The sequence below is a fragment of the Electrona antarctica genome (genome assembly GCF_951216825.1).
Source record: "Electrona antarctica genome assembly, chromosome: 13".
Classification (NCBI taxonomy): Eukaryota; Metazoa; Chordata; class Actinopteri; order Myctophiformes; family Myctophidae; genus Electrona; species Electrona antarctica.
In genome coordinates, this window is record NC_136794.1 from 43,415,066 (window position 1) to 43,427,472 (window position 12,407).

Sequence of the window (12,407 nt, forward strand, 5' to 3'; positions counted from 1 at the left end):
CAACAACACAGCCATGACGTTAAGCTGTGTATGTGTTCAACAACACAGACATGACGTTAAGCTGTGTGTGTGTTCAACAACACAGCCATGATGTTAAGCTGTGTGTGTGTTCAACAACACAGCCATGACGTTAAGCTGTGTGTGTGTTCAACAACACAGCCATGATGTTAAGCTGTGTGTGTGTGTGTGTGTTCAACAACACAGCCATGACGTTAATCTGTGTGTGTGTTCAACAACACAGCCATGACGTTAAGCTGTGTGTGTGTTCAACAACACTGCCATGACGTTAAACTATGTGTGTGTTCAACAACACAGCCATGATGTTAAGCTGTGTACGTGTTCAACAACACAGCCATGATGTTAAGCTGTGTACGTGTTCAACAACACAGACATGACGTTAAGCTGTGTGTGTGTTCAACAACACAGACATGACGTTAAGATGTGTGTGTGTTTAACAACACAGCCATGACGTTAAGCTGTGTATGTGTTCAACAACACAGCCATGACGTTAAGCTGTGTATGTGTTCAACAACACAGACATGACGTTAAGCTGTGTGTGTGTTCAACAACACAGCCATGATGTTAAGCTGTGTGTGTGTTCAACAACACAGCCATGACGTTAAGCTGTGTGTGTGTTCAACAACACAGCCATGACGTTAAGCTGTGTGTGTGTTCAACAACACTGCCATGACGTTAAACTATGTGTGTGTTCAACAACACAGCCATGATGTTAAGCTGTGTACGTGTTCAACAACACAGCCATGATGTTAAGCTGTGTACGTGTTCAACAACACAGACATGACGTTAAGCTGTGTGTGTGTTCAACAACACAGACATGACGTTAAGATGTGTGTGTGTTTAACAACACAGCCATGACGTTAAGCTGTGTATGTGTTCAACAACACAGTCATGACGTTAAGCTGTGTATGTGTTCAACAACACAGACATGACGTTAAGCTGTGTGTGTGTTCAACAACACAGCCATGATGTTAAGCTGTGTGTGTGTTCAACAACACAGCCATGACGTTAAGCTGTGTGTGTGTTCAACAACACAGCCATGACGTTAAGCTGTGTATGTGTTCAACAACACAGACATGACGTTAAGCTGTGTGTGTGTTCAACAACACAGCCATGATGTTAAGCTGTGTGTGTGTTCAACAACACAGCCATGACGTTAAGCTGTGTGTGTGTTCAACAACACAGACATGACGTTAAGCTGTGTGTGTGTTCAACAACACAGACATGACGTTAAGCTGTGTGTGTGTTTAACAACACAGACATGACGTTAAGCGTGAAAGCTTGTCCTGCATAGCAACGGTTGCTAAACTATTTGGATTGACATTGGACAAATTTTGGGGTGGGATTTAGCGAAGGGCTAATTATTTGTTGGACAATCAACGTCAACCCCCGTTCGTTCGTTGGCAGGTGAGACCCGGGCAGCGGAGGCCTCCGTCCAGGACCAGGAGAGACTGGTGGGCGAGCTGACCGTCAGGAACGAGGAGATCCTCTCCCAGCTCCACATCAAGGAGACTCTGGCTCAGGAGCTGGAGGAGATGGTCAGCACACTGACCGCAGAGAGAGAGCGCACGCAGGAACAGCTGGAGCGCCTCAACCGTCTGCAGGAGGAGAAGGACAGAGAGGTTCGTCATCTGCAAGAATCGACCCATTTAGGACTGAGGACGATCTACAAGCTCGTAGCGCAGCACCGAGTGCCGCGCTACGAGTTTGTATATCTGATATTTTTCAAAAGCTAAGGTGTAACGTAATGCAACACCAAAAGGGGTTCCCGTCCTGAATGGGTTAACCTTACTTCCAGTATAGAATGACGTTCCCTCAAGGGTACTGTGTGTCAAGACTTTTAGGTTGTTGTCAGAGTAATATAGTAAGAGAGTGGCGACACTAGCGTTGTGAAAACAGACACTTGGAAAAAGAGTATATTTATTGATTGATTGAATACTTTATTAACAGGCTTTGGTCCAATAAGCCCCTATATGGTCTATAGGCTTGTTTCCATTGTGGTCCTCTGCATAATATCGGAATCGGTCAGAATCGATATGTAGTATGACCCTGCAAATAATCGAAGTTCGGATATCGGTCATAATTGTCTCCACCAGGCCGAAGGCATGGGGAGAGAGTATGTTTTGCACTCCGTCCGTCCGTGTGTCCGTGTGTGTCCGTGTGTGTGTCCGTCCGTCCGTCCGTCCGTCTGTGAACAGCTAATCTCCGGCACCGTTAACCCGGTCGATGTCAAATGTTGCACACACACTCCCTGGATGCCAACAATGAACCTCTGCCCCAGAATTTCCAGAAGGCCTGTTATAGCGCCACCAGGAGGCCGCTTTGTGTAAAACAAGTTTTTGGACAGTACACCTACAGATTTTGTCCAAACATCACGCAAATTGGTACACAGTCTCTCTAGAGCCATTCAACGAAACGGGTCTTTCAGATTTCTCAGACTCCATCCTGATTGGCTAAGATTGGCTTCCAAAGTTCGCAGGAGTGCTCAGTTTCAAACAAAATGCTGCAAATCATGAACACATCGTGTGATTTCCGTGAAATTGTGCACGCACATTCCCACTAGGCCGAGGACAAAATGCCACGTGAACATTTTCAACTCAGCCTCATGGTGGCGCTATAACTCGCCGAAAAGTGTTTTTACCTCCAACTGCACGGATCTGTGGATAACTTTGTATGCCAACTCCCTAGAGGCCAAGGAAAAACCTTTGCCTGGAATTTTTCACATCTGCTCTTTATAGCGCCACCAGGAGGCCGACATATGTAAAACACATTTTCTAATATTACTCGTTCAGATTTTATCCAAATTTCACGCAAATCGGTACACATGCTCTCCATAGTCATGTGATCAAGACACGTTTGTTTGATTTCTCATAATCCACCTTCATTGCCTACGATTGGCTTCTAAACCTTTCAGGAGTAGCCCGCTTTGTACCCGTTTTGTACAAATTGCCACAACTATTCAACGCAGCGTCCGATTGCGGTGAAACTGTGCATGAAGCTCCTAAACATTTTGCCAAACATCACACACACACTCCTATCCTCCTGGTGGAGACCTGTGCCCAGAAGGGCACTTTTTCTAGTTTCATAATCGTGCACCCCTAGTTGTAAATAGATCTGCAAAGTAGGCACATGTCCCCTTAGTAGGAGGCTTTATAGATTTTTGACATGTGTGATAATGTCCGCATCGGGCGATTAATACATTTACCGCCAGCATTAATTAATCCCTCGCTAGCGTATTGCCAAGGTTTTATCGCACGTAACACTTACTTTGAAGATCCAAATATCCGTAATCGCATTGTTCCTGTGAAAAACTGCTGTGTGTGGTGTGGTGTCATGACCGGTTGTTGTTGTCTCGCTCGGCGGTGGAAAAAGCTGACCGCGAGTATCACAGCGCCTGCTACAGGCCGTTGAAAACGCTTGTCTGGGCCAGAAACTGCCCCCTCAATGTCCTTTCTGAGATGCAGGGCTTTGAAGACAGGGCTTCCAATGCAAGTGGATGCGCGTGCATCTTCAAAATGGCCGCGGCCAAGTGTCCCACTCTATGTTAACGCGATAGCAACAATAGCATCTTATACGATCACATTTGGCGGGCTAGGGTACTAATTTACACCCTTGTGTTCCTCGTTTGCGGCGGGCAGACGGTTAATCTATGAATCAGTGTTATTTTCCCACCCCTAGTTATAACTGTAATCGGGATAAAAAACAGTGTAGTATTGTCAATTTGTCATAATCCCTATTCCAGGTGGACGGCGCGAAGCAGGAGACGGCAGACTGGGAGGCGAGGGCAGAGGCTCTGACGCTGACCGTCCAACACATGTCTTCGGAGAAGCTGGACCTCCTGCGGAGAGCGGAGGAGGCGTCCGCCGCCCTGTCCCTGGCCCGGGACGAGAGGGAGGAGGCGTCTGCCGCCCTGTCCCTGGCCCGGGACGAGAGGCAACGTCTGGACTCTGAGATGGAGGCTCTGGGCCTCCGGCTGGAGCGGGAGAGCTCGGAGAAACGCCGTCTGGAGGCCAGCCTCCTCCATGCCCTGCACGGGGAGCAGGTGGAGCAGGTGGAGCAGGTGGAGGAGATGGAGGAGGCCCAGGCCTCCTCCGGCAGCGCTCTGGAGGAGGGCAGCCGGGCGGAGGAAGCCTTGCGGAGCTCGGCGGACGACGTGCAGGTAGTCACGATATTATCTTTTAATTTTTTTTAATTTTTTTTAGATTTTTCAAAAATAGCAGATCTACAAGCTCATAGCGTGGCACTTGGTGCTGCACTATGAGCTTGTAGATCTGCTATTTTTCAATAGCTAAAGTATAACATAATGCTCAAAACACCAAAAGGGGTTCCCGCCCAGAATGGGTTTAAGAGGTGCTGAATATGCAGCTCAACAAAAGCTTAATTCATCCTAGCTAGTTCAGTGGTTTTCAACCTTATTCATGTCAACGGCCACTATTCAACCGGCCACGTTATGTCGGACTAACGCATGACCCCCCCAACACCACCCCCCCCCCCCCCCCCCCCCCCCTACGTGCAGGACCTCAGAGTTCGCGTGGAGGAGCTGGAGTCTGAGAGAGACCTCCTGAAGAGCAGCCTGGAAGAGGCTCAGGTAATTATTATAATAATAATAATAATAATAACTAGAAAAAAAGGAAGGTGGAGGTGGAGGTGGAGGAGGTTATAAATGGGTTGGTTGGACTAACCGTTGCCCTGGACTGCCTCAGGGCCAGAGGAGGAGGAGGTGGGAGGTGGAGGAGGAGGAGGAGGTGATACATGGGTTAGTGGGACTAACCGTTGCCCTGGGCTCTCTCAGGGCCAGGGGAGGTGGAGGAGGAGGTGATACATGGGTTAGTGGGACTAACCGTTGCCCTGGACTGCCTCAGGGCCAGGGGAGGAGGAGGAGGAGGAGGAGGTGGGAGGTGGAGGAGGAGGTTATAAATGGGTTGGTTGGACTAACCGTTGCCCTGGACTGCCTCAGGGCCAGGGGAGGAGGAGGAGGAGGAGGTGGGAGGTGGATGAGGAGGTGATACATGGGTTAGTGGGGCTAACCGTTGCACTGGACTCCCTCAGGGCCAGGGGAGGTGGAGGAGGAGGTGATACATGGGTTAGTGGGGCTAACCGTTGCCCTGGACTGCCTCCGGTGCCAGGGGAGGTGGAGGAGGAGGTGATACATGGGTTAGTGGGGCTAACCGTTGCGCTGGACTCCCTCAGGGCCAGGGGAGGTGGCAGGAGGAGCTCCAGGCCCGTGTGGAGGAGCTGCAGAAGGAGAAGAGGCTGTTGGAGACAGAGCTGGAGGAGGTGGTGCGGGACGTGGAGGCCCTGCAGACGGACCTGCAGCACATGAGGACGGCCGACCACAAGCTCCGAGCAGAGAACCACACGCTGCAGGCCAGGCTGGCTCTGGCCCTGCAGGTAACACTAGGAGCAGAGAACCACACGCTGCAGGCCAGGCTGGCTCTGGCTCTGCAGGTAACACTAGTCCAGGGGAGAACCACACGCTGCAGGCCAGGCTGGCTCTGGCCCTGCAGGTAACACTAGCCCAGGGGAGGGGAGCAGAGAACCACACGCTGCAGGCCAGGCTGGCTCTGGCCCTGCAGGTAACACTAGCCCAGGGGAGGGGAGCAGAGAACCACACGCTGCAGGCCAGGCTGGCTCTGGCCCTGCAGGTAACACTAGGAGCAGAGAACCACACGCTGCAGGCCAGGCTGGCTCTGGCCCTGCAGGTAACACTAGCCCAGGGGATAGAGGGCAACTTTGACGATGGAGAGGGCCACTATATTTCCACACTCACTCCAGAGGGCCACATTGCATACCACATTGCAACATTGCATATTGCATAATTTCAAATATAGCAAATCGCAGATCTACAAGCTCAACGCGTGACGCCCTTTGAGCTTGTAGATCGGCGTTTTTTGCTACGACAGTAACAAAAATCTGAAATTCAATCTTGTGTTGTACTATTATTATGTTGTACTATTAGTAAACAAAACGATCTAAAATGATCTGGACAACGATCTGTTGTCCAGTGCATTCTGCCAACTCTATGAAGAAGAGTCTATGTAGGAGAGCCTCCATTGGACTGAAGCTAATAGAAGTCTATGTAGGAGAGCCTCCATTGGACTGAAGCCAATAGAAGTCTATGTAGGAGAGCCTCCATTGGACTGAAGCTAATAGAAGTCTATGTAGGAGAGCCTCCATTGGACTGAAGCTAATGGAAGTCTATGTAGGAGAGCCTCCATTGGACTGAAGCCAATAGAAGTCTATGTAGGAGATCCTCCATTGGACTGAAGCCAATAGAAGTCTATGTAGGAGAGCCTCCATTGGACTGAAGCCAATAGAAGTCTATGTAGGAGAGCCTCCATTGGACTGAAGCCAATAGAAGTCTATGTAGGAGAGCCTCCATTGGACTGAAGCCAATAGAAGTCTATGTAGGAGAGCCTCCATTGGACTGAAGCCAATAGAAGTCTATGTAGGAGAGCCTCCATTGGACTGAAGCCCCATGAAGTGAACAGAGTTGTCGTAACTCTGTCTCTGACATACAGGACAAGGAGGACAAGGAGGAGGAGGAGACGACCAAAGAGGAGGAGAAGGAGGAGAGCAGGAGAGAGCTGGAGGAGCAGCTGAAGCAGAAAGAGGAGCTGATGGTTCAACTGAGGAGGGAGATGACTGCCCTGCAGGTACGGACACCATGCTTTATTTACAGACACACGCACACAGGCCACACACACGCGTACACACACACATACACGTACACACACACACACACACACACACACACACACACACACACACACACACACACACACACACACACACACACACACACACACACACACACACACGTACATACACGCGCACATACGCACACACACACACACACAAACGGAAGGAAGGGAAATAATTGCCATTAATATGGATGTGTTGCCTTTTGGTGTCTTTCTAATTAGTCTCTCTCTCTCTCTCTCTCTGTCTCTCTCTCTCCCACCAATCTGCTGTGCAGGCTGTTCCATCAGAAGAGGATGTAGCCGGTCAGTTCACAGAGAAGATAGGTATGGATTCAGATTAACAAGGCCTAAACTGTGTTTGTGTTAACGAGGTACAGAGTATCCACGGCTTCATTGATGCTTCGTCACACGACAGCATAGGACTAGCGGTTTGTATAGTCCACTATGATTGGCTGACAGCATAGGGCTGTCCACGACTACCGTTTTTTAAAGTGCTGTTGTGCATCCAAAGTGCATTTTTTTGTCCAGTTCAGTCCAACGCTTCATTCAGTTTTGCCGGGGGAGGGGGGTTATAAATGTAATGGTTTTAGGTTGTCTTCATGGATGGCGATGCTCTTGTTGCTTTTCTCCTTCCATCCAGCCCTGCTGGAGAAGCAACTCCGTGACAAAGACGAGAGGATGAACAAGATCAAAGCGGTGGCCGTCAAAGCCAAGAAAGAGCTGCACGTCAGTAAGAAAGAGGTACATAAAACAACCTTCCACACAGCCTGGTGGACATTGGAAGTGGAAGGAGTCCTCCCATTTTGTCGCGTGAGGGGGCAGTGGTTTTTACCCATTCTGGGCGGGAACCCCTTTTGGTGTTTCTAGCATTATGTTATACTTTAGCTATTGGAAAAATAGCAGATCTACAAGTTCGTAGCGCGGCACTTGGTGCCGCGCTATGAGCTTGTAGATCTGCTATTTTTTGAAAAATCGTGAACATGTGGCGCAAATGTTTGAATATATATTCTTTCAGAGTGAACGTTTTTAACTAAAATCTTCGCTTCTGGGGGGGTCCCTGGAACAACAGCATTTCGAGATTGGGGTCCTGGGCCAATTACATATAATTCTGGGGGTCCTTGACATGGAAATGTTTGAGAACCACTGACACAGAAACATAGGGTGGACCATACTAGCTAGCCAATGGCGCCATCTAGTGCAGACATGGGCATTACACAGCCCTTTGGCTGACTGACTGGCCTGGGAAAGGTTACTTAGAAATTATAAAACATACTTTCTAATTTGACCTAAAATGGCATTGTGTTGTTTATTCGCCTACACGCAGTCTGTTTCCTGCTGTGAATTGCGCGCGATTGACAACCTGTCACCTTCCTCGTCACTCATCAAACATGTTTGCTCATGCCAAAAAAAGAGAGGTTGATGCCGAATGTAGAGGTTTCACCAAAATATGGAATATTAACCTATTTAGGCCTGACGTCGAAAAGAAAAAAGAAATCTTCTAAATCATGACAATTTTCGGAATGTTTCTATATCAGTTGTTCTCAATATTTCATGTCAAGGACCCCCAAAAATGATATGTAATTGGCCGCCGACCCCCATCTCAAAATATGCTGTTCCAGGGACCTCCCCAGAAGCAAAGATATGAGTTAAAAACGTTGGCTCTGAAAGAATATATATTCAAAGATTTTCACGATTTTTCAAAAATAGCAGATCTACACCGAGTGCCGCGCTATGAGCTTGTAGATCTGCTATTTTTCAACAGCTAAAAGTATAACATAATGCTTAAAACACCAATAGGGGTTCCTGCCCAAAATGGGTTAAGTATTTATTTACTGAAGTCAGAGGTAATAATAATAACATATACTCTTACCAGCTTGTCAAAACAATGCCATTTACTGCTTTTTATATAGAAAAATAATTAATATTATGCAGAATTGAGTTCAGCCATGTGGCCCAGCCCTCCACAATGTTTTCTGTTTCTCATTTGGCCCTGTGGGGAATATTATTGCCCACCCCTGTTTTGATTGATTGATTGATTGTGAAGTATATATTAACAGAATTACAGTACATTTCAAGCACAACTCAATACAAAAAACTGTTAACGACACCATAAATCACTAGACTTGTTTACAATAGGGTCCACCGTTTTCAATTCATCATAACATTTAGAGACGTACAAATATACACTTCCATATGGCCAAAAACAGAAAATCATCACAAAAGGAGGTAAAAAGGGGAAAAAGGGGTGGATGGTTCAGATTCAGATTTTACGAGGGTCAGTTTGGAATTGCAGCCGTCGTAGTTTTGAAGGAGTCTTAACGCATTATGGGCGGGAACCCCTTTTGGTGTTTTAACTAAGCATTATGTTATACTTTAGCTATTGAAAAATAGCAGATCTACAAGCTCATAGCGCGCCACCGAGTGGCGCGCTACGAGCTTGTAGGTCTGCTATTTTTGAAAAATCGTGTAAATGTGGCACTAATCTTTGAATATATATTCTTTCAGAAGACTTTTTATTTATTTCGACGTCGGGCCTAAATGGGTTAAGGCTGTTCTCGGGTCTTCTCCAGGACAGGTAGAAAAGCATAGATCTCTTCCAGGCTGATGACGGGGCTGTTGTTGGGTCTTCTCCAGGACGGGTAGAAAAGTATAGATCTCTTCCAGGCTGATGACGGGGCTGTTCTTGGGTCTTCTCCAGGACAGGTAGAAAAGCATAGATCTCTTCCAGGCTGATGACGGGGCTGTTCTTGGGTCTTCTCCAGGACGGGTAGAAAAGCATAGGTCTCTTCCAGGCTGATGACGGGGCTGTTGTTGGGTCTTCTACAGGACAGGTAGAAAAGCATAGATCTCTTCCAGGCTGATGACGGGGCTGTTGTTGGGTCTTCTCCAGGTCCAGGACAGGTAGAAAAGCATAGATCTCTTCCAGGCTGATGACGGGGCTGTTGTTCTCAGGTCTTCTCCAGGACGGGTAGAAAAGCATAGATCTCTTCCAGGCTGATGACGGGGCTGTTGTTGGGTCTTCTCCAGGACAGGTAGAAAAGCATAGGTCTCTTCCAGGCTGATGACGGGGCTGTTGTTGGGTCTTCTCCAGGACAGGTAGAAAAGCATAGGTCTCTTCCAGGCTGATGACGGGGCTGTTGTTCTCGGGTCTTCTCCAGGACAGGTAGAAAAGCATAGATCTCTTCCAGGCTGATGACAGGGCTATTGTTCTCGGGTCTTCTCCAGGACAGGTAGAAAAGCATAGATCTCTTCCAGGCTGATGACGGGGCTGTTGTTGCGTCTTCTCCAGGACAGGTAGAAAAGCATAGGTCTCTTCCAGGCTGATGACGGGGCTGTTGTTGGGTCTTCTCCAGGACAGGTAGAAAAGCATAGGTCTCTTCCAGGCTGATGACGGGGCTGTTGTTGGGTCTTCTCCAGGACAGGTAGAAAAGCATAGGTCTCTTCCAGGCTGATGACGGGGCTGTTGTTGGGTCTTCTCCAGGACGGGTAGAAAAGTATAGGTCTCTTCCAGGCTGATGACGGGGCTGTTGTTCTCTGGTCTTCTCCAGGCGGTGTCGCTGAAGGAGGAGGTGGAGTCGCTGAAGGTGGAGAGGGAGAGAGTGAGCAGCTCCGTGAAGGACCTCATCCATGGAGCTGAGGGCTACAAGGTAATGACATCATCCTAATGACATCATCCATGCCTCCATGGAGTTTTTGATTTTTGATTGATTGAAATATTTATTAACAGTTTGCAGAATTACAGTACATTTCAAGCACAAACTCAATACAAAGGTTGTTAACACTTTAATTGCCTGGAACTATTTAATCCATTACATTCATGCGCCCAGTCGATTTATAAACACGGACGCCTTTTCCGGACGGACCGGCCGGAAGTTCATGATGTTGTGTAGCAGCTAACAATAGCCACCAACAACGGGAGACAAGAATAAATCTATCGAGACTAGCGACTGGACCGCGGAGTGCCGTCTAACACAGGATCTTTTTTCAGAAAAAGACGGGATGATTTAGATCGCGATTTATGAACGTTTTAAGATTTTCGTTTTCATCAGCTAAACAGAGGAGGGAGTTTTGTGATGACGTCTCAGTCTTGCGCGTCACCGAGGAGAGCCCAGCAGGCGCGCCTGGGCTATACAGCCAGGCGATCTGTTCTCGTATCAATAAACTTCGTCTTTAGGACAATACTTCGTCCTGAGCGTTGGGCGTTACTAATAGAAAGGACAAAGAACTTCGTCCTGGGCGATTAATCTGTTAACTGTGAGTGGACGACCCAATTAAGCATTACACTTGTTTCCAATAGGGTCCACCATGTTCAATTCATCAAAAACATTTAGAGACGTACAAATAGACACTTCTATATTGGAGCTGAGGGCTACAAGGTAAATGGTGCATTGTGTGCGTTGTGTTCATTCATGGTTGAGGCGCGTCGCAGCCACAGCGCTCTATAAATTCATTACCCCGAGGTGTCGTTATTGTTTATGAGCGTGACTGATGAGACGGGTGTTCCAAACAAACAACACAGTCTGTCTAATGTGTCTGCATGAAGGTTTGCCTAGTCGTCAAATCCCTGTGTGTGCGTGCGTGTGCGTGTGTGTGTGTGTGTGTGTGTGTGTGTGTGTGCGTGTGTGTGTGTGTGTGTGCGTGTGTGTGTGTGTGTGTGTGTGTGTGTAGAACCTTCAGATGGATTACGACAGACAGACAGAGCAGTTGGACAAGCAGAGAGAGATGGTCGAGGTGGGCGAGAGACACATCGCTGAGCTGACCAGACGCCTCAGCACCGCGGTCACACAGGTAGCACGCACGCACGCACTCACACACACACACGTAGGCACGCACATGTACGCGCACAGACACAGTGTAGCCCGCCGGGCAAAATAATAGTTCATAAAATAAGGACTGGCCAAAACAACACTCCAACTAACAGAACTGAATAAACACTTGAAAACTAAAGATACCTGTGCATTTAAACTCTAGACGGGCCTGTTGACTGATACCTGTCCATTTAAACTCTAGACGGGCCTGTTGACTGATACCTGTGCATTTAAACTCTAGACGGGCCTGCCCCAAAGATATTAGTGCAGCCGCACTCGGCAGCCGGCGAAAACTAGAGTTCTCAACAGGCCCAGAAACCCTGTACACTCAAGACGCCGCCCCCACTGCCACCCTTAGATCTCCATATATGGAGCCGACCTGTTCTGACATTCCATATGTTGATCTGACCTCATCAAACCCACAGAATTCATGACATAATGATCTGACCTGCCCCCTTTCCAAAGCGCCAGTGCTCGCCCAGCAGTCTGCTGTCACCCAGGCGGATGCGTGCACGCCATCTCGCCCTTTAGGGCGAGGTCGCTTCTCGCCCTCAGGGCGTCTTATAATCATCATCATCATCATCATCATCATCATCATACTATAATTAACCAAATATCTGAATGTGTGTCTGAATGTGTGTCAGAAACACTGCCATAGCTCCTCACTGCCTGCACCAATCACTCCCACTTTTCACACAGGCATTGACCATAATAATATGGAGGTCTTAACGAAGCCCTTTTTTCAATTTAACAAATTATAGATTAATAATGAATTTATTAGTGAATTAAAACGCGCCCAGGGCGAAGTACTCCCCACGGCCACAAGGGGGGGGGGGGGTGCAATATCGGGTAAGGGCTAGTAATAATAACTGTACAT

At 48.0% G+C, this 12,407-nt stretch overlaps 1 protein-coding gene across 1 annotated transcript in view; it reads left to right on the forward strand.

Moving 5' to 3' along the window:
- Positions 1-12,407, forward strand: part of gcc2 (GRIP and coiled-coil domain containing 2) — a 52,403-nt gene that overhangs the window by 16,886 nt on the left and 23,110 nt on the right. The window contains exons 12-20 of the mRNA XM_079518098.1: positions 1,426-1,640; positions 3,761-4,177; positions 4,535-4,606; positions 5,209-5,409; positions 6,540-6,674; positions 6,998-7,046; positions 7,363-7,463; positions 10,271-10,369; positions 11,391-11,510. Of these exons, the coding sequence (XP_079374224.1) occupies positions 1,426-1,640; positions 3,761-4,177; positions 4,535-4,606; positions 5,209-5,409; positions 6,540-6,674; positions 6,998-7,046; positions 7,363-7,463; positions 10,271-10,369; positions 11,391-11,510 (1,409 nt within the window). The remainder of the gene's footprint in view (positions 1-1,425; positions 1,641-3,760; positions 4,178-4,534; positions 4,607-5,208; positions 5,410-6,539; positions 6,675-6,997; positions 7,047-7,362; positions 7,464-10,270; positions 10,370-11,390; positions 11,511-12,407) is intronic.